The following is a 25,414-nucleotide window of genomic DNA, read 5'->3' as shown; positions in this document are numbered from 1 at the left end:
GCGTTGAAAAAAGAAAAAGAAAAAAAAACCGTTGTAAAAAAGTCGCTTTTGCAGGCATATATGGTGAGTTCCCCTGTACTTTGGTATCGCCTCTAATCTGAATTTCAGCGTGGCACAGAGCTCGGAGAGTTCCAGGCTGCGAGAGGGCGGTGGCCGCACAATCCATCCAGACACCCCGTCAACAATGCCGTCTTCATCAGACATGAGATCTATGGTGGCGCACTTTCAAATGTCCATCTCACCCTCAGCCAGCACACTTCGTCTCGCTTCCAGCAACTGTAATATAATCAATAAAGACAATAAGTGACCTGAAAAATACTCACATTGACAAAAAACTGATCTAATATAATAAATCTTACCCTTTTTCTTCTGGATCGACTCCGAGCTAAACTTTTCGCATTTTCCGCCCGCGATGCGAGTTCAGGTTGTTTGTATCTGAAGCTCCGGCGAACCGACTCATAATACGTCTTACAGGCCGCTGGAAAACAATTAAATGAGACTTGTATTAATAAACAGAGTCACGGTACAATTAAACAAGAAATGAGGAAAAACATTAGAAGTTATACTCACAAACAATGTCGTCATTCTCAGCAGTTAAATGTGGACTTGCTAAAATAGCCCCAACCAAATAGGAGGTCACGGCTTCGTTATGAGGCGACGTCAGTCTGTGAAAACAAAATGTGCGGGTTTAAGCTCGGATCTATTAACGTATTTATTTACTTATACAAGAATAAAAGCATATTCTTTAAATCGTAACGTTACCTTTGCTCTGGTTCAAAGCGCCTGCAGTGTGCCTCAGAGACGCCGTACAGCCTCCTAAAAATTACAAGACAAAAACACCTCTAAGCAATAAAACACACAGCTTGGGCTTTTAGCTTGGGCTACTTAAAAATATGCTTTTACATAAAATTATTCTTACCGCAATCTTGGGATTGTGCACCCGTCTTCTCTTCTTGGAGAGTTACAAACACCAAACCTAACATCTCTTAATGCTCCTCTTGTACTGCTGTGAGAGCCGTGGCCATGACCTCGCACGCGATTGGACGAAGGCGAGAAGCCTGTCCGGCTCCTCCAATCACACGCGAGGTTATTGAAATAAGGAAAATCTTGTGAGACGTGCGCGCCGCGCATGCGTATGATATAAACAACAAACGCGATGTGCCGGTGTCGTGAGCAATCCAGTCCCCCCGAGCAATTCTGCCCCCCTAGGACCCCAATTGGTACCTAGCAGTAATGCCTGGTCAAAAACTTGTCATCGCGATATCTTGACCTTTTAATAAGCATAATCATTTTAACGTAACAGTAACATTAAATTAACTATTCTTAATAAAGACTAAACAATATTGAAGATATGGATTGTTGTAACTTCAGATTGACGTTCTGTTGCATACAAGTAATTTATTAAGTTTACACAGTACAAAAGTGGAAAAGGTAGACTAAAGTATATAATATCTAAATAACAAAATTACACACGTAATCGCCTAAAAACCCAATTAATTGCCTTATTAAATACACAACAAAAACACATTTCAATTTTATGTTATTGATTACTAAGTTATCTGAACGTGAAACATATTTTTTAAAACCTCAGGATTAAAAAAAATGACATTACGTTATTACGGTGAGTGCAACTGGTGTTTGTGTTAAGCTATTTTACCCGATAGCTGTATGCTAAGCTGGTACGTCACGTTAAGCTAATTAAAAAAAATCTAAGAACGAGATTTGGTAGATCTCACCACCTAGAGCATCAGTTATATACTACTATATTAAACGGATAATTTAAAATACACCAATTGTAATTTTAACAACATTCTAACGATATAAATCATCACGAAATTTTGAAGGAATTGTAATAAGGCGCTACAAAGGCTACCCATGAGGAGTTTTTTCAGCCAATGGAATTACGCGGGGTCCTAGGGGGGCAGAATTGCTCGGGGGGACTGGATTGCTCATGACACCGGGAGCTCTGTGTGATATCAACACAGTGTGCTGTCAGTTGAAAGATGGAAGTCCCAAGACTGAAAAACGACCTTGGCGCTTCTGTGAACATTGCAACACTGAACTGTGTCATACACAGTATTTTGACCACAGAAAGCGCTATTTCAAAAATGGAGTTTGGGAGAAAAAAATCCAAAAGAACTAACGTTACGTCAGGTCAGATAACGTACAGAGCCTGCTGCTATCCAGTCATGAACCCGCTGTGAGTGATGTCCTGTCATGTGTAAAGACCCGGAGGATAACTTTACTGGAGTTAGAGAGATTGGTGAAAGTGAAATGCAATCCGAGGACCCAGAAAAAAAGTGATTGAAGAATTTGAAGAAATGCACCCAGCGAATTGCAGTTCAGACAACGGTGAGCATAATTACATATTTTTATATAAGCTTGGCTTGCTTTACGTATGTTAACATTTTAAACAATACTAAAACATATCAACAAATAAAATAAAATAAAATAAACAAGTTAAACAAAAACGTTTTGAGTATGCTATATCAAAAAGTAGCCATCCAGCATGTTTTATCTATTGTGGCAGCCCTTGCTCACAAAAAGGTTGGAGACCCCTGGTCTAGTTAAATGTGGTTGATTATCACTGTTGTTGTTATTTTAATAGTATAAATTAATTTATAATTAAATAGGAATATCGCGTTATAATGCATAATGGTATCTTCTGTTTGTTGTTTTTCAGACGACCAGCAGATGACCAAAGCATTCATCTTTTCCTGGACATCTCCTGTTGTGTTGTAAGCATGAAATTACATTTGGATATACCAGTATAAAGTTCAGTACATGCTAATCCAGAGCTAAAATGGGAAAACCTAACATGTTTCACCCACATTATTGTTTTCCACTCTCAAATTTCTGTTAGTTTACTAATGAAAGCAACTAAAGTATAAACACACTTTATAAAGTATAAAAAAAACTAAAATGAAGTTGAAGTGGATGAAGTTCCCACAAAGTACTTAACTGGTTCATTGCACTAAGATAAAGCTAGCTGTTTGAGATGCACATGATCTTTTCCAACTACAGTTTTCAAATCTTTTCATACTCAAATGGCCATATTGATGAGAAATGACCATATTAATTATGTTCTTTTTAAATCTCAAATGACCATATTAACGATGGGGTTTTCAATCTCTAATGGTCTAATGGTGGTGCTGAGTATGTGCATTGCATGTGTTTTAAAGGGGTCATATGATGAAAATGTTAGCATTGCCACTTTGTAGGTGTGAGCAAAAATAGGTCATTGAAATTTGGCTTTCATTATGATGTCATAAGGATATCTTATTAGAATAATACCGCCTCCTTAATCTGAACTCTGAAAGAGAGAGAAAAGAAGGACTTGACAGCACAATTGAGTTTGAATTACAACAAACCACCATCATTGTAATCAGTGTTTGAACTTTATCCGCTCATTTGCATTTTAAAAAACACACCCAAAATGACACATTTTTGGACTTGACAGCACAATAGAGTCTCAATTACAACAAACCACCATCATTGTGATCAGTGTTTGCACTTCATCCGCTCATTTGCATTTTAAAAAACACACCCAAAACGACACATTTTTGCTCAAACCTACAAAGTGGCAATGCTAACAATTTCATCATATGACCCCTTTAAATATGTCCTTTAAATTTCCATAGGATGACTATGTGGATGAAGAGGGGGAAATCCTTGCTGAGGAGCAGAGTGAAGCCTATCCTCACATACAAGATGAGGAGGAGCATGGAAGTGATCAGTCCAGAAGTGAAAAAACAGAAAACTTGTTGATGAAGCTTTTAGCCATGATGAAATTGACTGGTATCCTCCGTGACGACTTCTTACAGTATGTGGTTTGTCCAAAATGTATGACAGTGTACATGCTTACTGAAACCTATGAGCGCAGACAGGATGGTACAAAGGTTTGCAGGACTTGTGGTCACATCCCGTTCTACAATCACCCGCAGCAGAGGTCTGCATTAAGGAAGAAATATAGCTCTGCCTTGCTAAGAAAGGCTACACATTCGAGCGGTGAAGAGTATGTCCATCCAATACGTTCTTACTGTTACAAGAGTGTTGTGCAGTCTCTGGGAGGACTTGTTAAAAGACTTGGATTTGAAGAGAAATTAGATGAAAGGCGAAAGCGGGAACTGCCAAAGGGTGTGTTAGGAGATGTAAATGATGGACAAGTATGGCAGGATTACCAGTATGTGAATTCAATAAACTGTAGTCATGCCACTATGCACAGTATTTGAGCTGTGATGTAATTGCACAAGTTACCTTGCTTCATTCCCATCCGGACAGACATTTTGTTGTTTGACATGTTGTTTGATGGTGTTTGCATAGAATGCACAATTAAGCCTGATTAAAACTCTGTTAAAACAATTAAAATTGTTGAAATAAATAGTTTGGTGTATCTTTTTTACCTAACATTGGTTATTGCTAATTACATACAGAGTTATTAATATACACTGTTAGCCTGGAGAAATTGAATCTACTTAAAGGGATAGTTTAAAAATTATTAGGAAAAAATATTTTGAAAGTATTGTGATAAATGGTGAAGAAAAGTTTGATAAATGATTGTCATTAAACTTAAAGTTGATTTTGAATTACTCTGTCCAACATCTCCACTTAGTTAACTGAGTTGAAAAAAATTATATTTTTAATTAATGTATAATTATAATTCTCTTAGTGTTATAAATGGTATTATAACACAAAACTCATGACTTAGTCAGTCATTAAATAAACTTGATTCTCCACTGAAACACAATACAATACAATGTGTTGTTTATGTCAATAAACACTGATCACCTGAACGGGGACTTTCATTTACAAAAATGGTAATTTATCATTTTAAACTAAACAACATAAATAATATTAGAGCATAAACCTCTATGACATTTTAACAAATATTTAAGTAGTTAAAGTTCTTATTAGTTCTTAATTCTGTAAAAAAGCTTAAATAATCGTAATATTCTGAGACAAAGGATTATGGGTGTTCCTTACAACATGTACTGCTAAAGTTCATTCACTTGAATGTTTTAGTTTAATTAATTTTATACACTTAAAAGTTAAATGAATTAAGATTTTTTAAGTAAATGTCCATAACTCAAAATATGTTTACATCATGAAGACAATGTCTTAACAGTGTAGCATACTTTATAAATAAATAAATTCAAACTAAAATTTAAGAGTCTGTAATTTGGCTTTACTGATACCAAAGATTTTCTTAAAATCAAAGATTAAAACCTCTCAGAATGTCACCTGAGTAAAACTCCCCCAGCTGCTACCCTGATTTGCATTTGTATAGCTCACAGCATGTTCATTTACATGTTAAAGCCTCCCCTAGAATTAGGGGAAGGGGGGACAACTTCCAAGCAAGACCCACGTCAACTTCTGACAACTTACGGCAGTTTTCGGTGTTGGCTGCAAATTGTCGTGCGCAGTCGTAAACTTGGAGTTTCACAGCAATCTACAGTGCCACATTCTGACGAAAATTCCACTTTTCATGCAGTGTAACACCGAAGCAGTGTTCGAGTTAATTAGATAATTAAGCAATCATTTGAGTGATTATTTGATTTTTGAAGACACCTGGTGATAATGAGCAGAACTACAACTACAACTTCCAGCTACTGCCTTAGATAAAATCAACTGAAAAGACATCTCTCTTATTACAAAGCAGACTGACTTTTGTATACTTTGAAATTGTTTGGTCACCATTATGGTGATCAGTGGTTCCTTTAGTTGGGTGTGTTGACTCTTATTTTCCTTTTGAGGTCTTTGCAACAGTGTTTACTGAACACATTATTTGTTGTAAAGGTTGTTAAAGCAACGTTTATGAAGTTTTTGATAACAGAGATTGTAGATTTAAGTAAGTTGTTTAAACAGTCAAAAAATTCAGTATTCATGGAAAGTAAAATGTTGATCACATATATATTCTCTATTGGTTTTAACTTAAAGAGCTTTTCAAATTTTATTGTTAAAAATACTTGCCGGAAATTAATATTGTGCCTCGCGTGCAGATATCATGAATCACCCCATTAATCACAACAAGGGTGACATAATTTATGTTGCAATGCATGATGGGAGTCATGAGTTTTATACTATGGTGGATCCCAGCATGCTTTGCAACATTGTGTTTGTCGCCATGATTCCGATTGGTGGGGTGGTTCGTGATATCTGCACATGAGGCAAAAAAGTATTTCCAGCAAGTATTTAACAATAAAACTTGAGAAGCTTGATCTGAGGAAAGCTATGTTACTGAAATCCAATAAAGAATAATATACATATGATCAACATCTAATTTTCTATTAACACTGAATTTTTTGACTGTGTAAACAACTTACGTAAATCTACAATCTCTGTTATAAAAACTATATAAACTTTGCTTTAACAACCTTTACAACAAATAATATGTTCAATAAACACTGTTGCAAAGACCTCAAGGCAGAAACAAGAGTCAGCCCACCCAACTAAAGGAACCACTGATCACCATAATGGTGACCAAACAATTTCAAAGTAGACAAAAGTCAGTCTGCTTTGTAATAAGAGAGATGTCTTTTCGGTTGATTTTATCTAAGGCGGTGACTGGAGGTTGTGGTTGTGGTTCTGCTCGTTATCACCGGGTGTCTTCAATGGTCAAATGATCACTCAAATGATTGCTAAAGTATCTAATTAACTCGAACACTGCTTCGGTGTTACTTTTAACACCCTGCTGGTGGTACCCATATAAACACCGAGCCGGTGTTAATTTAACACCAGGGATTTTGCAGTGTATCTATCTATCTATCTATCTATCTATCTATCTATCTATCTATCTATCTATCTATCTATCTATCTATCTATCTATCTATCTATCTATCTATCTATCTATCGCATAAGGGAAATTCTGTCACATTAAACTAGCGTGGGATGTGCAGATTCCTTTGAGTTCAATAGACAGTAACTAATTATGTTCTTTAACAATTAATATAGTTGTGTATATTGTTTCAGTGAGCCTTGAGATCATCATGTTTTTGATCAAATTCATGAGCCAACAGCGACATCCGTTGGTTATCTGTTGTCATTACAACCTTGAAAGTAGACAAACAGAGCTGTGGAAATTTGTAAATTGAAACCAAACCATCATTTACCATAAATTTGGGAAAAGGTCTAGTATTCAAGCAACTTTAGAGTAATCAGGGCCCCTGCCAACATGACACCTCATATCCTAAATATTCATTTATAAGCTAAAACAAAAGTTTTCATAAGATTTTGACTGTTGTAATTTCTGTATTTCTAGAAATCAGTCAGTCTGCTCTCTGCTGTATCTTCATTAACTTCAGCGGCCCCATTTTGTACAGCAAAGAGGTAATTTTGTTAAATTTAGTTTTGTCTTTTGTTTTTCTCTCTTTTTACTTCATTTATTTTTATTTGTCAACCGTCCCTGATCATTTGTGGTTCAAACCGAAAACAAGAATCTGTTTTAAGGTCATTACTTACATAATCTAAAAAAATCACCAGCAGGTGTTTCCTGTGTGAAGAAAATCTCCTCACATCACTGCATCTGCTAGAAGAGGAACTTCTTTTTTACATGTACTGTATTTATTACAACTAATAATACAACAAATTTGTTACATTTTTGTTTACCATATTTGTAAGTCGCTTTGGATAAAAGCATCTGCTAAATGACTAAATGTAAAATAAAAATGCAATAATTTTGAAGTAACATTTATTGATACAGAGAATAAAGTATGCCAGTATTTCATAAATCTAATATGTAATTACAAGACTATTTTAGTATTTTATCATAATTCCTGCATTAAGACACATTACACTTTTTTACAAATTAAGTGATGAACATTACAATTTGTACTGTAGACTGAAGAGAGTAGTTCACTTCACCCACATCGCAGACGTGTTTTAGTTTAGTACTAAATATTAAAGCTTTTATGGAGTATTTTACAGTACTTATTTAGCACATTTGCTGTGTAACTTAATAAAAAAATCATGTTTGAAAATTAAACTTAAAATGAAATTGGATATTTCGGGTATGTTAACATCAGTTTTCTATAAAAATCAGTAAGAAAGCAGTTTATGTATTATGCAGTTTATTTCATATTAAAAAGCACAATAATGTACAAGGATCATTTATAAAGAAATTCCCACATTTTTTCAAGACAAAACATATTGTCAAAGAAATTAAGATACTCAGATTAATTCTTAAATATTGCCTATATCTTTGTTTTCTGCTACACACTTTTGATACAAAAACAAGGACAAGGCAATATACTTGGAATTTATTCATTGCATTCAGATTTCTTGATCTTTGTGTTTGTGATCTTTCCAGCAGCAGTCACTTTACATGTGAGATCTTTGTCTTTCTCCCACTCTGATCTCTCAATGGTTAAATAACTGCTCAACTTGAATTTCTCATTCGGCTGCTGTTCAGCAGATCCGGTGAAGACGCCATCAGTAACTGAGTTTCCATTCACAAACCAACTCACATCAGCAAATCCCACAGACATGTCATTGATCAAACACACCAGAGTCACTTTACTGGAGCTCACATCTTCACTGGATGGAGGCAAAATCTTCACAACAGGAGGAGAAACACCTGAATCTACACAACACAAATCATGAAGAAAGATCAAGAAATAAATGCACTTTATCAGAAAATAAGAAGTGTTCTGTAAATATTATGTTATAACTGTGTTTAAGTTAATTTATATAAACCATCCCATTCCCAATACTATCCAAATGTATTATTTATTATTATTCTAGGACTTATTTAAACAGGTTAGTTGGTTTTGTATTTTTTTTTAGAGAACTGAAACAACTGAATAAATGTATCCATCATTTAGTTATTAACATTGATGTTTAACAGGTGATTAAATCAAACACAACATTACCTAACATCTCTGCTAAAATGTAGAGCAGATACGTTTGTGTGCTATTTAAACATTAATTGTGTTACAAAAATACATAAATTCTGGATAATTTATATAAAATAACAAGTGGAAGCGCATAAAACATAAATAGTAAAAATGCACATGAAGCCTTAAAGGTTCTGTACGTAACGTTTCTACTTAAACTAATCCATTTTCAATTGCCTTTGTGCGAATGTGTTGTAATCTCACATTAAAATGATCCACTTTGCGGGTTTTGCTATTACCTCTGAAAAAAAATATTATTATTTTTATGTGAAAGTACCGGGCCGGATTTGGCGCGAAATCCAGTGACGTCACCTGCATGCGCGCTCCCGAGCCACTCGCCTCGTCTACTGACTTTGCGCTCAACAGCGACGACACTGTCTGATAACAGACTGAAACGACATGCTCCCAGCACAACACAGACTCCACATATTGTGAAGAAAAGTTATCTGCTGAAGTTCGTTAGGCCAAACGTGAATCGGATCAACCAAGGACAAAAACACGGAGTAACATTGGCAGGGCATATAAATTATGGAGAAACCTCCGCTTTGTTTTGGGTATAAAACGGATCCGGAGTTTGCTTTCATCCTTTTGGACAGGTAAGCTAACATTACTACAAAGCATGTCAAATATATTTTGATTATCTGCTTTAGTTTTTTAGACGTTATTTCGGTTTGCTAGCCTTCGCTTTAACGTGTTTGCCCAGCCGTCGTCGATCGATGACGTAAAACTGCGGACGCGTTTGTTTGCATGCGTCCGCTTTTTAAAAGTCTTTAAACTCGTACGGTCTGACATTGATGGAAACTGAGATTATACAGTGTGACATGGACTAAACTACGATATTGATCGCACAGTGTGGCAAGCAACAACCCTAAAGGACTATTTTAAATAGCACAGTATATACCGGGCTTTACTGTTTATACTGAAATTGTTCAGTGTAGTTCACTAATCGTTTTCATTATCTTACCGTAAATGTAAGTAACACCACATAACAGGCTAAATGCAGTCAATTAAACGTTGCAGTGGGAGTTTACCTGAGTTTCCAGCATGTTGTGTGATGCTTTCTCCGGTGTGTTAAATGTCAGTCTGGCCGTCGCTCATGAGTTCGAGGACGCGCTTTTAAACTTATTGGTTGCAATCTGAAACATCACCGCTAGAGGCCGCTGTAAACTACATACAGAACCTTTAAGTGTTGATTAAACAGTAAAATCTTTCTCCAAAAAATCAATTGCATCAAATATCATTTTTGTATTTTATAAACATTTAAAATATAACAACAGCTTAGTATGTGAGTAGAAAGATGACTTACCGGTCACAATGAGTTTTGTTCCTTGTCCGAATACCACAGTGATAGATTTCAGATCTTCAGTCGTACAAAAACCTCCTCAGTCTCTGATGTGATACAAACAGAAGTGAAACAGTCACTCAACTTCAACTCATCTCTGTCTACTTTAGTTATTTTATATTATTTTAACATACTTGTGATTTCAATATTTTAAAAAAATGTGTTAAAACTCAACAAAAACTAATGTGCTGAAGTTTAAAATTTCTATAATAAACTACAAAATAAGTCTGTTTACATAATTTATAATCCAGAGCCACATTCAGTAAACTTCTTCAGTGAGTTTATTATAAATCAACAGTAACTATTATTATTATGATTTGATTTGTGTTTTATAAATACAGATTTTCTTCAGTCAGTTACATCCACATATTTTACTAATAGTGTTTTAAATTATATTGATACTTTCTAAATAATATTTTAATCATGTGTTTTAAACAATAATAATAATGTCAGTCAGCTCTCAGAAGTGACTGTGATCAGTGAGGAGGTTTTTGTCATGATGTGAATCACTGTGATACGTACTCACTAGCAGAGCTGTCATATGTCTGACAGTAATACACAGCTGAATCTCTCACATCTACATTATTGATGATCAGCTGATAGTCAAGATCTGACATTTTTTTAGATGTGAAATGGCTGGATGAAAAACTGGCACCATAACTATAAGGAGAGCCATCAGATGCACTGGAACTCAACACAAACTGAGGAGCTGCATTTGGAAGCTGTTTATACCAGTGAACATGGTTGCCATAATATTTTCCTATATTACAGTTCATAGTCACAGATTTTCCTTTTTCTTCTGTCAGTATTGAGGGTTTTCGTGTGAGAACTTCAGCTGAAATGACACCTGAAATAACAAATGAGAAAATCCTTAATTTCATGTCCATGACATCAATATGTTAAGAGTGAAATGTGTAACTTACATGAGAGAAGAGTGAAGAGATTGATGAATATTAACAGCATCTTGTCTGTGTTTGTGAAGCTGTTTGAGTTTAGTGAAGACATGAAGACAATTTGATTCTCATATAGAGATTTTGAAGAAGAGAAACTCTGAAAGAAGGAAGTTCATTTAAATTCAGCCAATCAGCTTCACTTCCTGCTAGAGAGCAAAAGAGTTTCATCAGTCTCCCTACAGACATCAATCTTCAAATAAATGCTATCTGAGGAAAATATCAAAAGGTCCTCCCACAAAACTCAAACTAGTGTATAATCTCTCACTGTTGTCTCAACTCTCTCATGAGAACAGACCGACCTGCATTTACAAACATGTTCTTTAAACTCTTCCTTCTCTTTACGACTCACCAAGGACCTTTGTAGACAAGTTGCTCAAAATGTTTTTTTGAGTCAACCTAACTGGAAAAGTGACTACAGACAACCTTGTAATACTTACCGTTTAACTCTCTGCAGGTCTCTTACAGTATCTGTCTTTGTATACTTTATAAACTATGCCAATGTTGGTAAAATATATCTGTAAAATATACAGACAAAACCATCCCCCTCCATTAGCCATATCTCAGTCTTCCCTCACGACCTGCTGCAGGAATTAAGGCATGTCTCGCTCATGTCTTGATCATGATGCTGGAAATACACACAAGCACACATACACATATAGTACCAGGCATTGTCAAGTCGCAAGAAATCATAAACATGACATAAGCTTTATCCTTATTTACCTTACTTTTTTCTGTCAACCTACAGGCAATAATATACGTATATAAGGTTTTTATCATGTTTTCTTGATGCATATATCAGAGTTATTTCACCACTGTTTAACTAAATAAAACAGATTTGCACCAATCACAAAGTCCAAATCTGTTTAATAAATCTAATTTTAATATTTCTAAATATTTCAATGGTTTCCACAGTCAAAATAGTTTAAATCTACACACTGTTTCAGTAGATCAGACAGAAAATCATGGGAATCATTTCAGACAACACACAAAGTGATAAAAGGGTCTTTAGGTCACACTGGATAAAATGCATACAGTAAAGTAAGATTAGTACTTGAGCGCCCTCTAGTCCTCTAGTGATGTGAGGTATGATTCCCAGATAAATAAATTATGCAATAAACAAATATATAGCAAACAAATAATTTGTTCTATCATTGCTTGTTGTTTTTTTAAGTGAACCTATTTTAGACATTATCAACTGCAAAAATACACTTTATAAAATTGTATACATACTTTAGCCTATAAACTTTTTGGCCAGGAAAAATATTTTAGCCAAATGGGTTGTAAAATTAGAAATGTATTTGTTGCCCCTGAAAAACATTTTTAAATATATGTTGATATATGAACTGAAGGATAAAACTAAATATATTTTCAAAAAAAAGCTTTACTTTCCACAAAATATATTAAGCATATATTTTAATCATATTTTTGGACAGAGAAATGCACTTGTTGATGAAGCAACACCCTACAAATCTTGGCACTGGCAAAGGCTTATACACTGTAAAAAATAAAAAGTTGACTCAACTCAAAATTTCGAGGCAACTTGCTGCACAGCATTTTTGAGTTTACTCAACTTTTGAAAAAGTTGTTCACTCAATTAGAATCACTGAGTTAAGTCAAAGGTCTCTTTTTGTTCAGCCAACTCAGTTTTGTTAGTTAACTGGACTTATTTCCTTTTTGACACAACTCAAAAAAAGTTCTCTATTTGTTCAGCCAACTTAGTTTTGTTAGTTAACTGGACTTATTTCCTTTTTGACACAACTCAATAAAAGTTCTCTATTTGTTCAGTCAACTCAGTTTTGTTAGTTAACTGGACTTAATTCCTTTTTGAAACAACTCAATAAAAGTTCTCTATTTGTTCAGCCAACTCATTTTTGTTAGTTAACTGGACTTAATTCCTTTTTGAAACAACTCAATAAAAGTTCTCTATTCGTTCAGCCAACTCAGTTTTGTTAGTTAACTGGACTTAATTCCTTTTTGAAACAACTCAATAAAAGTTTTCTATTCGTTCAGCCAACTCAGTTTTGTTAGTTAACTGGACTTAAATCCTTTTTTGACACAACTCAAATTATGTTATGTGAACTTTTTCCTGTGAGTTAAATGGACAAATGTTCTGTTCTAGTTTGCATTTACACAGTCTTGTAAAATAAAACCAAATGCTTGCTTCAAGTTTTGTTTACTTTCTGTAAAGAAATACAAACAAGGTCAAATAAGTGTCATGCTTTATTATATTGAGTGTCAATATAATAAAAATAAAGAAATACTGGAAAATGTCAAAATCAATAATACAAATTAAAAACATAAAAACTAAAGATAAATGTATCCCTTTTCACATGTAAAAGCTTTGACTCTATTCCTTAGAATGTTTAAAACATCAAAACATCAATGAACATGTAAACATTGCAGTTCAACACTGGATGGTCAGTCCACCTTTTGAAATGTAAAATTAAATTAAAATTTTTCTAACAAAAATACACTTTTGTATAAAGTATTTGTAAAAAAAGTACAAACACAAATTAAATTAAAATACAAATAAAATTACAATAAATAATCTGAAAATTAATAATAAGCATACAAATAAACAAAACAATTAAAATGACATTGTAAGACTTCAAAGTTACATTTCAACAAATTTAATATTAATGTCCTAATGTTAAAATCTTCTTAGTTTAATTCAAAAGATGCTCACAACTAAATTAACAGTTCTCAGCAATAATACCCTTTTAGAGCAAAAGTGTCAATGTGCCTAACACAAAAAAAATCATCACAATGTCATTAAACAGTCTTAAAACATACCTGAACATGGGTAAACAATTCACAACAATTCAACAATCTGTTTTACATTTTAACATACTCTGTTCCAACGTCAATTCACACAATTTAACTTTCACAGCAAGAGTTTTGTTTTAAGGACTGTACTCTCGTAGAGCACCGAGTGCCCATTTCCATGAACACCACCTCAATTACTTCAAAAGTATATTTCAGTTCTTTGGGGTATTCAAAATTCAAGGCAAAGACAAGGCCAAACAGGTATGAAACCGCAGATGGAAGGTCTGGAATGTCCTTCAGAACAATTGCCTCCTCCAAAACAATAGCAAAGTTTTGAAAGGTTGGCAATTCGCTAGAGGCGACATCATCCTCAGTTATCGCCAGAATTCCCATTTTTATCCCTCTGGTCTGTCTGTCTATTGGCGATGTGTCCTAATGAAACAACAAATACATCATTATCAGCTGATATCAGTTTTATAACTTTATTCTGAAAAACAACTAATTATATGAAACAACCAGATATTATAGGTTTAGTGTGGATGGTTTATGAAGATTTGTTTATCTTGGATATGGTTAAGATGTGGAGGCAAATGCAATGTACATAATCAACTATCATGTTGTTTTTTAAAGTTTTGGTTCCAATTGACCTACATTGTAGGAACAAAACACCTACCTAACATACTTTAAATATCACGCACGCACGCACGCACGCACACACTAAAAGTTTGCATATTATTATACTAATACTAATTTACATTTAATTGCATTATTTATCCTTTTCAGAATGCAAGTGAATGATGACTATCAGTGAGCCTGTCATTAAACATAATTATAAAGTATTATATTGATTAATGCTACATTCAAATCATCCTAAAATCAAATAAAAATCTATTTGCTCACAATGCAAAGATTTACTACCCTTGCCCACTAAACAAAATCATGTCCAGAAGATGTCATTGTCACAAAAGTTGTACATTAAAAGACATCCACTGAGGTAACAAAATGAAAGTTTGGGGGATGCTTCGCCCAAAGATGTAAATTCTGTCATAATTTCCTCACTCTCGTGTTGTTGCGGACCTGTACTATTTTCTTTCATCTGATAACACAAGATATTTTGAGAAATGTTTGTTACAAAACCAATCGTGGACCCCATTTACTTCAATAGTATTCTTTTTCCTACTGTGAAAGTGAATTGGGTCCACCACATGATGTGTGTTCATCAGAACAAAATAGATTCATGCAGGTTTGCTGCTACATGAGAGTAAATAACTGAATTTTCATCTTTGGGTGAAGTATTCCTTTAACTTTTTCCGATTTCTTCTGAATAAACAATATAGACATTGATAAATACTTTGTCCAAGGTTTATTAAGAAATAAATAAACAGCCACAGACCCATTCATATGTAGTAAAACACATGTTCACACCTTTGGACAACGTAGCATCTGTAATTCACACATCTTTGTATTGTGAGAGACACCAGATCTGAAGGAACACGAACAAAAGACCTTCTTGATGTGAGGACACAGTGTTTCCCAATGAGCCACAAGTGGTGATCTTTGCAGATATTTGTTTATGTTTATATGTAAAATAAGATGGAAAAAATTACATCTAAACCCCTTTTAATTGTCTGTAAGAAATTCAGTAGAAATACAGTCAATATGGTTAGTAGTAAGCGAAGCTGATAATGCGCCATCTGTAAACGCCCTCTGCTGAAATCTTGAGAGATTTAATGTCTTTTACTTGCAATGAATTTTTTTAAAATGCTTAATCATCATTTAGTCAATAGTTAGCTCATTATCTTCAACATGGTTTCCATGTTTCTTATCATTGTGTATATTGGACTCATAAACACTGAGCGGTGTTCACTGAGGATTTTTGTACCTGCAATTTTTTTGCATACCCATAAAAAAAATCTGCAAAAATCAAACACTGTCTCCTTCAGATCTGGTGTCTCTCACAATACAAAGATGTGTTACAATGTAATACAAAGAAGAAAGTTCCATGAATGTCTATATCGGATGGTCAGAAGACCACTGGAGCGGTCCTTTCTGAAATGCATTGGACTTTTGTTTACAAAGACGTGAATCTCACAGAGTGGTCAGGGGTGTTTACTGATATGCTCACAAAAAAAATTGCTGCAAAAGATGCTTTCCAACAGCTGTTTTACCATTCTTCCGCTGAGAGCTTAAATAATAGACAGTCCAGTTCAGTTGGTGGCGATAATACACCTTTGCCAATTGCAAAAATACAAACAAGGCTCCCGGTGCGGAGTAATACAAAAACTAATGATAAAACAGCTGTTGGAATGCGTCTTTTGCAGCGATTTTTGTGAGCATATCAGTGAACACCCCTGACCACTTGGTGAGTTTCACGTCTTTGTAAATGAAAGTTTAATGCATTTTATGAAGGATTGTTCCTGTGCACCTATACAGCCATTATAGAGTCCTTTAATGTCGTCCCAAACCCGTAAGATCCTGTCCTCAGAACACAAATTTAAAGGATAGTTCACCCAAAGATGAAAAGTTTATTTGCTCGCCCACAGGGTATCAAAGATGTAGGTGACTTTGTTTGTTCAGTAGAGCACGCATGATGATTTTTGGCTCTGCAGTCTATTAGTCGTATAACAGGCTTGTGACAACACACTGACGTCCTAATACACGAAAAAATCAGTTTGTGTGAAAAACCGAGCAGTGCGTTTACATCAATGAGTGCGAGAGATCACTTCCGGCACAAGAGCACGTTCAGACTCCACACACATCGGATGCTCAAAGCAGTTGGACTTAGTGGTAATGATATAAATTATATAAAATGAAATGCCGTTCGTTTTTTTCGCACAGACCGATTGTTTTGTGTCCCGGGACCTCAGGGTGTCGTCACGAGCTGCAGGGTTTGGATTTGTCTGCATGTTTTTTCATTCTCATAGATTTTGTTACCATTTTAATGAATTGTAGGACTAACAAACTGCAACGGTTGGAGTTAAATCATTATTTGTGTTCTTCTGAAGAAACAAATTCACATCTTTCAGATTTTCTGACATTTTTTTCTTTGGGTAAACAGATAAACGTCACATTTTCATTTTTGAGTGAACTACCGTATTTCCTCAAATAAAAGCTGTTATTCAAATAAACGCCGGGCCTCTGATAGTGGCCGGGGGCGTGGTCATCGCGGACAAATAAAGGCCGGTCACAAATTAAGCCCGGGGAAGATGAGTGCTGGGGGGAAATAAGTCAGAGCTTAGCATGTCAACTATATACGCCTTGTCTGTTTGGTGAGACGCGCGCGCGATCCGCGGAGGCTTGCGTTGCGGACCAAAGCGCGAGTATAAACAAAGCTTAGCTTACGCGCAGTGAGAGCGTATTCGCACCAGAGCACGTTTTAAAAGGAGAGACATCAACTGCGTGAGCACTCACCTTCATCTGCCTTTGTTAAAACCTTTTAATGCGCGCAGCAGGGCTAGTAAATATCTATGGTGCACACGCAACAGATCAACTATGCGATATCATAGGCATGTGAGAGGGCTTCATATGACTAAATAAAAAACACAGACTTAACATTACGATGGGTTCCAGTGTTAAGAGAGTGTTTTACCTCCAGCTTTGCTCAAAACAAATGCATTCTAATGAGGAAAGCGAGGGGACGATCGCGCAGGGGCATGATTTAGATAATGTGAGCGCTGTGTTATCTCCTAAATGCATTCAAGTTCATCATAATGCACAGCTGCCAATAGATGGCAGTAGCTCCATTGGATGGGTCTCATTTAGTGCTACTGACGGACTTTTCAACAACCTTGAAAAAATATACTGTTAAAAAAACGAATGATCTCTATCCACTAGAACGCTATCGCTTTTAATTTAAAGGCTAATTTAAAACAATTATTTATCAAACAGATGGAATTTGAAATAAAGGCCTGTCTCTTATAATGCCTACTTTAAATAAAAGCCTGTTACCTTCGGCAGTTTGGGTAAATAAAGGCCCTGGTCTTTGAGTTATTACGGTATCCCTTTAAAGGTGCAGTGTGTAATTTTTTACATTTTTGGGATGTAAAGTCCAAACTAGAGGCTTAGTATCTACTAGCTAGTTTATAACTAACTCTTTACTTTATTCGGTTGCACCATTTGTTCTTAAGGCAGAACGTAGCTAGTAGGTCATAAGCTCTCCGTAAAGTAATGCATTGTCGCATAGAATGACGTCTATTTTTCTTAACCCAATCACAAGCCTTCTAATGGGTAAACAGGAAATAGTCTGAACAGTACATAATTTCAAACTCATTCTTGACTCGCCTAAACTGAAAGTTAAAAAGACGTTAAAGCAAACGTTATCGAACTCAAAACATTACACTTTTAATTGAAAATATATATCCCACACATGGAGAAGAAAATAAACAGGAAGAAATTTTTAATCTTATTTTAATTGATGGATACACAGAAAATTAAACAGTTCTTGAAAACTCATTGACGAACTTGCGGCTTTACATAATTAATTACGAGCTCATCGATGTAATCTAATCTGGCTGACATCTTATTCCAATCGTTATTCATGGACAGAGGCATCCATAAATATTTAGTTACAACGTATTGTTACGTTTAAACTAAGTTTAATGGTGCAACGCAAAAACATTTAGTAGTGCGCAAGTTGTAACTTAGTGCCCATTTACGTCGTAACTTACACACAGCTGGTGCAACCGGCCCCAGATCCACACAAGCAGCAATGACACTCAGTCTTTTGAGGTCTATCAGGATATCAAAAGACATTGATAAAATGGTCAGCATGACTACAGTAGTTCAACATTAATATTATAAAGTGACCAGAATAATGCGTGTGTGCAAAAAAAAAAAAAAAAAAACACTGACTTTCAACAATATCTAGTGAAGGCCACTAATTTGAAACAAGATTCATAAAACATCAAAGCTTCATAAATCAGTTATTCTGAAATCACCATCACTAGATATTGTTGAATAAAGTCTTTATTTTGTTTTGTGCACATAAAGTATTCTCATCAATTTATAATATTAATGTTAAACACTGTAGTCACACTGACCATTTTATCAATGTCTTTTAATACCCTTCTGGACCTCAAAAGATGCAGTGTCATTGCTGTTTATGTGTGGATCTGACAGAAAGCCTTGGATTTCATTAAAAAAAATCTTTGTGACATATTTTCTCCTTGATCTTTCATACAAACTTGCTTTAAAATAAGCTTGCCCAGTGACATTATGTTACTTTAACACGACTTCAGTTTCAAAATACACAGCATAAAAAGATACTTACTTTAAACGATGAAGTTTGTTGCAAACTCGTGCTGCACGTTTTACTGAAGATCAAAATGCCATCATTCCACGTGAGCTCCAACAGAGTTTTCTGTGATGCAATAAACATTAAGCTAAGTTTATGTGACAAATCGCACATTATTTCTAATAACTGTGTTAGATATAGCCAAGATTTAAAAACATTACGTTAGATTTGCAAGATATAAAACCGGGATAGTGACATATTTTCTCCTTGATGATCTTTCATACAAACTTGCTTTAAAATAAGCTTCCCAGATAGCAAAAGATAGCAATGAGTCGGCGGACCACCGGCGGTGCTCTGGCGACAGTAGAAGCGTCATAAAGGCGTAATCGCAAACACGTCTGACGGCGGTCCGCCGGCGGCAGCCGCTTTTTAAAAGCGGCAGCCGGCTGTCTACCGCCTTCAATCCGCGGCTGGCCCGCCGGCCAACCGCCGTTCGGCCGCCTTTATATTGAAGGCGGCTCTTTCGCGGCCCGTCGGAGGCAAACGCTATTTTCGAGCGATTTGCCGCCGCTTATTGTATATATATAATATAGGCTATTTCTAGTATGCAGTTTATCAAAAATAATAATTGATCAAATCAGACAAATTCTCATTTGGAGTTTTTATTCCACATTTCAAAGTACATTAACAGTCATTGAACTATGATGTGTAAGAGCACTAAAATATAAATAACTGAAAAATAAAAAAGTACTAAAGAACATACAGGTTTTCAAATAAATTCTAGTTTAAAAAAAACATTACAAGCAAATTAGAACATTTACAACAATTGTTAATAATTTAGAGGTCAGCTCTAAGATGAAAATAATTAGGCTACCAGTAAACATTATATTAAGTAATGAGGATATTTGGTACCAAAGAATGGCCAGCATACCAAATAATAGTCATTTCTAACAATAGGATAAGTGTTAATCATTTAGAGTAAAGCTCTGGACTAGAATAGACTATTATAATGGCATTGCTGACCTGGGACACAATATTTTTACTTTGCTGCAATATGATCTGTCTCTTGTGAATGAAAAATGAACAGATACTTTATTGATCCTCAATGGGAAATTCAAGGTCCAAGTAGCTTATAACACAACACAACACACATCAACATAAACAGAATGATAAAAAAAAAACAAATCCACATGACTAAAAAAAAAAACAGTAAAAGACACTAAAGACATTAAAAAAGATCCACATGAATGTAATGTATAAGCATGAGGCGCTTATGATCAGTACTTTATCTCGTGCACCTGTATAAAGGACAAACCTTCTCGCCATTCCATATCTTTCCGAGGAGCTGCCATCAAGGCAGGGTCCCAGGGAATTTGGAAAAAAAGAAAAGTAATTTTCACAGTGAAGTGTGGATTGGTTGAGTGTACTGTCACACTTCAGGCTTCTTGATGTTACTGACTGCAGGATAAAGAAAGGGTTCCAGTTGTCAGTGATGCTGGGGTGTCAGTAGTCAGCCTCGGTTTAAGGGGTCAGGTGTGGGTCCCTCTCAGCTGTGTGCCGCCTTTATGGTCAGATGCTCCTTTCAGGTTACGCGTAACATTAACCTGGACAGCCCCATCAGTGGCATCCTGGGTTGCCGGGTTCTTTCGGATGGCTCCTGTAGAAAATACAGAACTGTCATTCCATTTGAATAACATAAGGCCATACACATCTACTTAAATATAAAAATCTAACTTACTTTGAACAATGGTCTTCAGAAACAGGTCTCTAAAACATGCTTGATTCCCTACACCAGTCCAGGTTGTATTAATTGAAAGGTGATTAGAGAAGATACTCTAAAGCTGAAAATTCAAAAAAAGTGTTACAAATTACATTTCTCAGAATTTTCTCATACATAAATGTGAGACAGGCTGTGGATTCAGACTGTATATGCAGTGTACAAACTTAATTTTACTTTTAGATTACCCTACGGCAAAATTAGCACACTTACAAATTGTTCCTGGAGCATTTTATCCTGCCTCAAAGTGTTGTCAAGCAACATTAAAAGTAAGCCGCTGTCATCCGAAGCTACAAAATGAAAGGCATATGGTAATTTTGGACCTACATCACAGACAAAAAAAGTAAAATTTAAGAAAGAATGCATGTTCTTACCTGCTCGTTCACTACGTTCCCTCGGGGCTTGGTTCTTCTCCCTCACACTGCAAAAAATGATTGTCTTACCTAGTTTTTTGTCTTGTTTTCTAATATAAATATCTAAAAATTCTCAAATTGAGACACATTGACTTGGCAAGCAAGTGGCTCAAGATATCAAGTCCTGCTATTGAAATAAATGATAAAAATCAAGAGTTTTTCTTTTTACTTAAAACAAGTCAAAATATCTGCCAATGCAGTAAGAAAAATAAACTCAATTTAAGTTGATTAAGTTAAAAACTGGAATTTAGTTTATTTTTCTTACTGCACAGGCAATTTTTTTACTTGTTTTAAGTAACAAAAAACTCCCGATTTTCATCATTTATTTCAATAAACAAAACTCAATATCTTAAGCCACCTGCCCACAAAGTCAGCGTCTCAATTTAAGAATTTTCAGATATTAGAAAACAAGACAAAAGAAAACCAAGCAAGACTTTCATTTTTTGCAGTGCAGGGCTTGGTTTTCATTCTGGAGCCTCTAGAAATCTACATTATATAAAAAAAAACAACAACTAAAAGCACTATTTTAAATATTGTTAAAACACTGCACACTAAGACACAGGCCTAATATACCTTGATAGCTGAAAACTTCATGCTGTGCACGAGATGCTGTGCTCTGGGCAAGCTATCTGCAAGAAAATATGAATAAAACTACATTGTTAATACAACTTCAGTTACTGGATAAGCAGCATAGAGCAAACATAGTCTTACTAACAACTTTTAAATTAAAAATAAAAGAACTAGAACTTTGCTTAACCTCCGTGTGTACTATAACAAAGGCAAAACAGCATGTGTTCGCTTACACTTGCTAGCCACTTTAGCTAGGGGAGCATACTTGTTCAGACAAACGAAGTAATTTAAATAACTTCTATACATGAACATAATCTTGCGTTACACAAAAATGAAACATGTACTTACTTAAACGATCGTAATTGATGACTTTTGTCTTAAATCTGTATCTTGATCCTCTCTTCAAACACTGAAATGTGTGACGCCGAGTGCTCTCTGGGAGGACACGTTATCTTCCGGTTTACAATTCTTCCGTCTTTTTTAAGTGCTGCCCCTGTCGACCGGTGGCGGTACTTCACTGTTTGTGCTTTAACACTTTCTTTTTTTGTCTCAATTAATTTGTACAGGTCGCAATCGCAAAATAATCCTTGTACATGTAAAAGGTAAAAAAAATTAAATCGATGTTGGAAAATAATGAAAGACATAAAGGAAATTTCCAGTCAAGTGCATAAATCAAAGACATGTACAAATGTTCACCTAAGTGATAAAATAATTCGATATATTTCACATATATTACTGTATAATCGCTTCAGAGTTTAAAAGTAATTTAAATGTAATTTCCTAAAACTTCAAGAATCTATTATAAACCCTACTGGCTTTAGATGCACGTGAAACATGCTTGAACTCAGGGTGTAAAAAAGGAAACTAACTTAAAACACATTCGTATAAACATAACTTACATATCTTTGCTTTGGAGCAAAACAACTATCCTATTTCATATAATTCACATATATAGGCTATTATGATTTTATAACCGATCAAATGTGAAAGTTAAAATTCTGTCAGTACTTTAACTCCAATGGCCAATGTTGATTTTGAGAAGATTTCAAAGCGGCTTGCCGCCAGCCTGCCGCGGTCTATTAGACGGAGGCAACCGCCAGAGAAAATTAAGCAGTCGGGCCGCCGGCTGCATGCCGGCGGCAAATCGCAAGGGAGGGGAGTGACGTATTCGGCGGCAAACGTTTCATCCCCGCCAGCGGGACGCACCTATAGCCGACAGCTTAGGGCTGGCGGCAAAAAGAAGTCCTGCGGATATTTTTTGCTATCTGGGTTGCCCAGTGACATTACATTACTTTAACACGACTTCAGTTTCAAAACACACAGAATAAAAGATACTTACTTTAAACTACGAAGTTTGTCGCGATCTCGTGCTGCACGTTTTACTGAAGATCAAAATGCCATCATTCCACGTGAGCTCCAACAGAGTTTTCTGTGATGCAATAAACATTAAGCTAAGTTTATGTGACAAATCGCACATTATTTTCAATGACTGTGTTGGATATAGCCAAGATTTAAAAACATTACGTTAGATTTGCAAGATATAAAACCGGAATGTGACACATTTTCTCCTTGATGATCTTTCATACAAACTTGCTTTAAAATAAGCTTGCCCAGTGACATTACATTACTTTAACACGACTTCAATTTCAAAACACACAGAATAAAGACACTTACTTTAAACGATGAAGTTTGTCGCGATCTCGTGCTGCACGTTTTACTGACGATCAAAATGGCGCTGTCATTCCACGTGAGCTCCAACAGAGTTTTCTGTGATGCAATAAACATTTTAAGCTTATATGACAAATCGCAAGTTATTTCCAATAACTGTGTTGATATAGCCAAGATTTGAAAACATTACGTTAGATTTGCAAGATATAAAACCGGGATTGTGACAGAGTTTCTCATTGATTAGCTCTTTCATACAAACTTGCTTTAAAATAAGCTTGCCCAGTGACATTACATTACTTTAACACGACTTCAGTTTCAAAACACACAGAATAAAAATATTTACTTTGTTTAAACGATGAAGTGTCGCGATCTCGTGCTGCACGTTTTACTGGCGTTCAAAATGCCACCATTCCACGTGAGCTCCAACAGAGTTTTCTGTGATGCAATAAACATCAAGTTAAATGTATGCACATTATTTCCAATAACTGTGTTGGATATAGCCAAGATTTAAAAACATTACGTTAGATTTGCAAGATATAAAACAGGGATTGCGACAGTTTCTCCTTGATTAGCTCTTTCATGCAAACTTGCTTTAAAATACGTTAACGTTAGCCCAGTGACATTAACGTTACATTAATTAAATAGGACTTCAGTTTCAAAACACACCGAATAAAGATACTTACTTCTAACGTTACGTTTGTCGTGTTCGTGCAAGGCGCTATCAATTCACGTGAGCTGCAATGACGTTTTTATGATGTAAAACAACACAATTACATTTTGAGTTAAGTCTATGAGACGAATCGCACATTATTTCCAATAACTGTGTTGGATATAGCGAGGATTCGAAAACATTAAGTTTAAGATTTGCAAGATATAAAACCGGTATTCCAACATATTTTCTCCTTGATTAGTTATTTCATGAAAACTTGCTTTAAAATAAGATTGCACAGCGCCATTACATTACTTAAATTCAGTTTCAAATACACAGAAAAATATACTTACTTTAAACGATGAAGTTTGGCGCTATTCCACAATCCACATGAGCTCCAGCAACGTCCACATAGGCTACAGTGCGCATGCGCCAACAACCAAAAACAACTTGTGTGCTTTTAAACTTGCATGTGTATATCCAGTCAACGGTAAAATGTAAGTTGGTTAAACAATTTTTGAACCAACTTATTCCCACTTGTTAAGTCAACTTTTTTTGGTTTTATTGTCCAGTTAACTAATAAAAAATAGTTGTGTAAACTTTTTGCGAGTTGGATTTTTTACAGTGTGTGCTAATTAGCAAATCCAGGTGATTGGAACAAAATACTGGAGAGGACGTTTACTCATGGCACATGGATTGTCCGCCTCTGAAAATAAGATAATTTCCCCTTCACAAGAACGCGATTTGTGGTTCATTCTTAAAAAACAAAAGCGCGCACACAGAAAACAACCGAAGACAAACCGAAATCATCACTTCAACAAAATTACCACATTACATTGTTTTTTAAATAACTTTTAATATCAGTCGTATAAATCAAACTTTATCTCTTGTCTAAAACCGAAGAAATGTACGTATTTACACTTGGTTGAACATTGCAATTAACAGCGCTTTCTACGAGCTACTTCACGAACATTAGTTGTTCATTTACGTGCGTTTCCCAAAGATGCACTTAACGATCGCTCGCAGCTGGGTTTTAAGTGGCGCTACTTACGAGTCGCTATCCGTTTGTCAAGTGCTGAAATGTCACCAATAGAATGACTCAAATTTGTAGCAGAAGCTTGTTTAGGCTAATGATCATTAGCCGATGTGCAC

At 35.3% G+C, this 25,414-nt stretch overlaps 1 protein-coding gene and 3 long non-coding RNA genes across 8 annotated transcripts; 1 reads left to right on the top strand and 3 right to left on the bottom strand.

Moving 5' to 3' along the window:
• The first annotated feature begins 1,549 nt into the window (after positions 1 to 1,549).
• LOC141350975 (uncharacterized) lies at positions 1,550 to 4,794 on the top strand. The gene is made up of 3 exons (XR_012359101.1): positions 1,550 to 2,352; positions 2,684 to 2,738; positions 3,642 to 4,794. It is a non-coding gene; the product is annotated as an uncharacterized lncRNA (long non-coding RNA).
• A 3,445-nt stretch (positions 4,795 to 8,239) lies between these two features.
• LOC129424337 (immunoglobulin lambda-1 light chain) lies at positions 8,240 to 11,254 on the bottom strand. Its single transcript, XM_073856872.1, has 4 exons — positions 11,157 to 11,254; positions 10,752 to 11,080; positions 10,198 to 10,231; positions 8,240 to 8,578 (listed from the first exon to the last, which is right to left on the bottom strand). The coding sequence occupies exons 1-4, from the start codon at positions 11,236 to 11,238 to the stop codon at positions 8,256 to 8,258; spliced, it is 768 nt and encodes a 255-aa protein (XP_073712973.1). The 5' UTR covers positions 11,239 to 11,254; the 3' UTR covers positions 8,240 to 8,255.
• A 1,427-nt stretch (positions 11,255 to 12,681) lies between these two features.
• Positions 12,682 to 24,891, bottom strand: LOC129429046 (uncharacterized). Of its 5 annotated transcripts, XR_008639118.2 has the most exons (7): positions 24,616 to 24,891; positions 24,297 to 24,348; positions 23,957 to 24,048; positions 23,620 to 23,712; positions 23,285 to 23,374; positions 19,222 to 19,311; positions 12,682 to 14,384 (listed from the first exon to the last, which is right to left on the bottom strand). It is a non-coding gene; the product is annotated as an uncharacterized lncRNA (long non-coding RNA). The 5 variants fall into 5 exon arrangements; XR_008639117.2 differs by having other exon boundaries at positions 24,297 to 24,891; XR_012359110.1 differs by having other exon boundaries at positions 23,957 to 24,348.
• On the bottom strand, positions 19,832 to 22,751 carry LOC129429040 (uncharacterized). Its single transcript, XR_012359107.1, has 6 exons — positions 22,294 to 22,751; positions 21,949 to 22,004; positions 21,337 to 21,861; positions 21,176 to 21,252; positions 20,924 to 21,026; positions 19,832 to 20,842 (listed from the first exon to the last, which is right to left on the bottom strand). It is a non-coding gene; the product is annotated as an uncharacterized lncRNA (long non-coding RNA).
• Positions 24,892 to 25,414: the final 523 nt, after the last annotated feature.

The sequence above is a fragment of the Misgurnus anguillicaudatus genome, chromosome 19 (genome assembly GCF_027580225.2).
Source record: "Misgurnus anguillicaudatus chromosome 19, ASM2758022v2, whole genome shotgun sequence".
Classification (NCBI taxonomy): domain Eukaryota; kingdom Metazoa; phylum Chordata; class Actinopteri; order Cypriniformes; family Cobitidae; genus Misgurnus; species Misgurnus anguillicaudatus.
The sequence above is the reverse complement of the archived record's forward strand: the minus strand, read 5'-3'. Positions and strand labels throughout refer to the sequence as shown.

Coding starts and splice junctions, on each gene's coding strand:
- LOC129424337 (XM_073856872.1), bottom strand. CDS start 11,238: ATGTCTTCACTAAACTCAAACAGCTTCACAAACACAGACAAGATGCTG. Junction 11,081..11,156: donor TCTCTTCACTCTTCTCTCAT/GTAAGTTACACA, acceptor TTGTTATTTCAG/GTGTCATTTCAGCTGAAGTT. Junction 10,232..10,751: donor ACAGCTCTGCTAGTGAGTAC/GTATCACAGTGA, acceptor TCTATCACTGTG/GTATTCGGACAAGGAACAAA.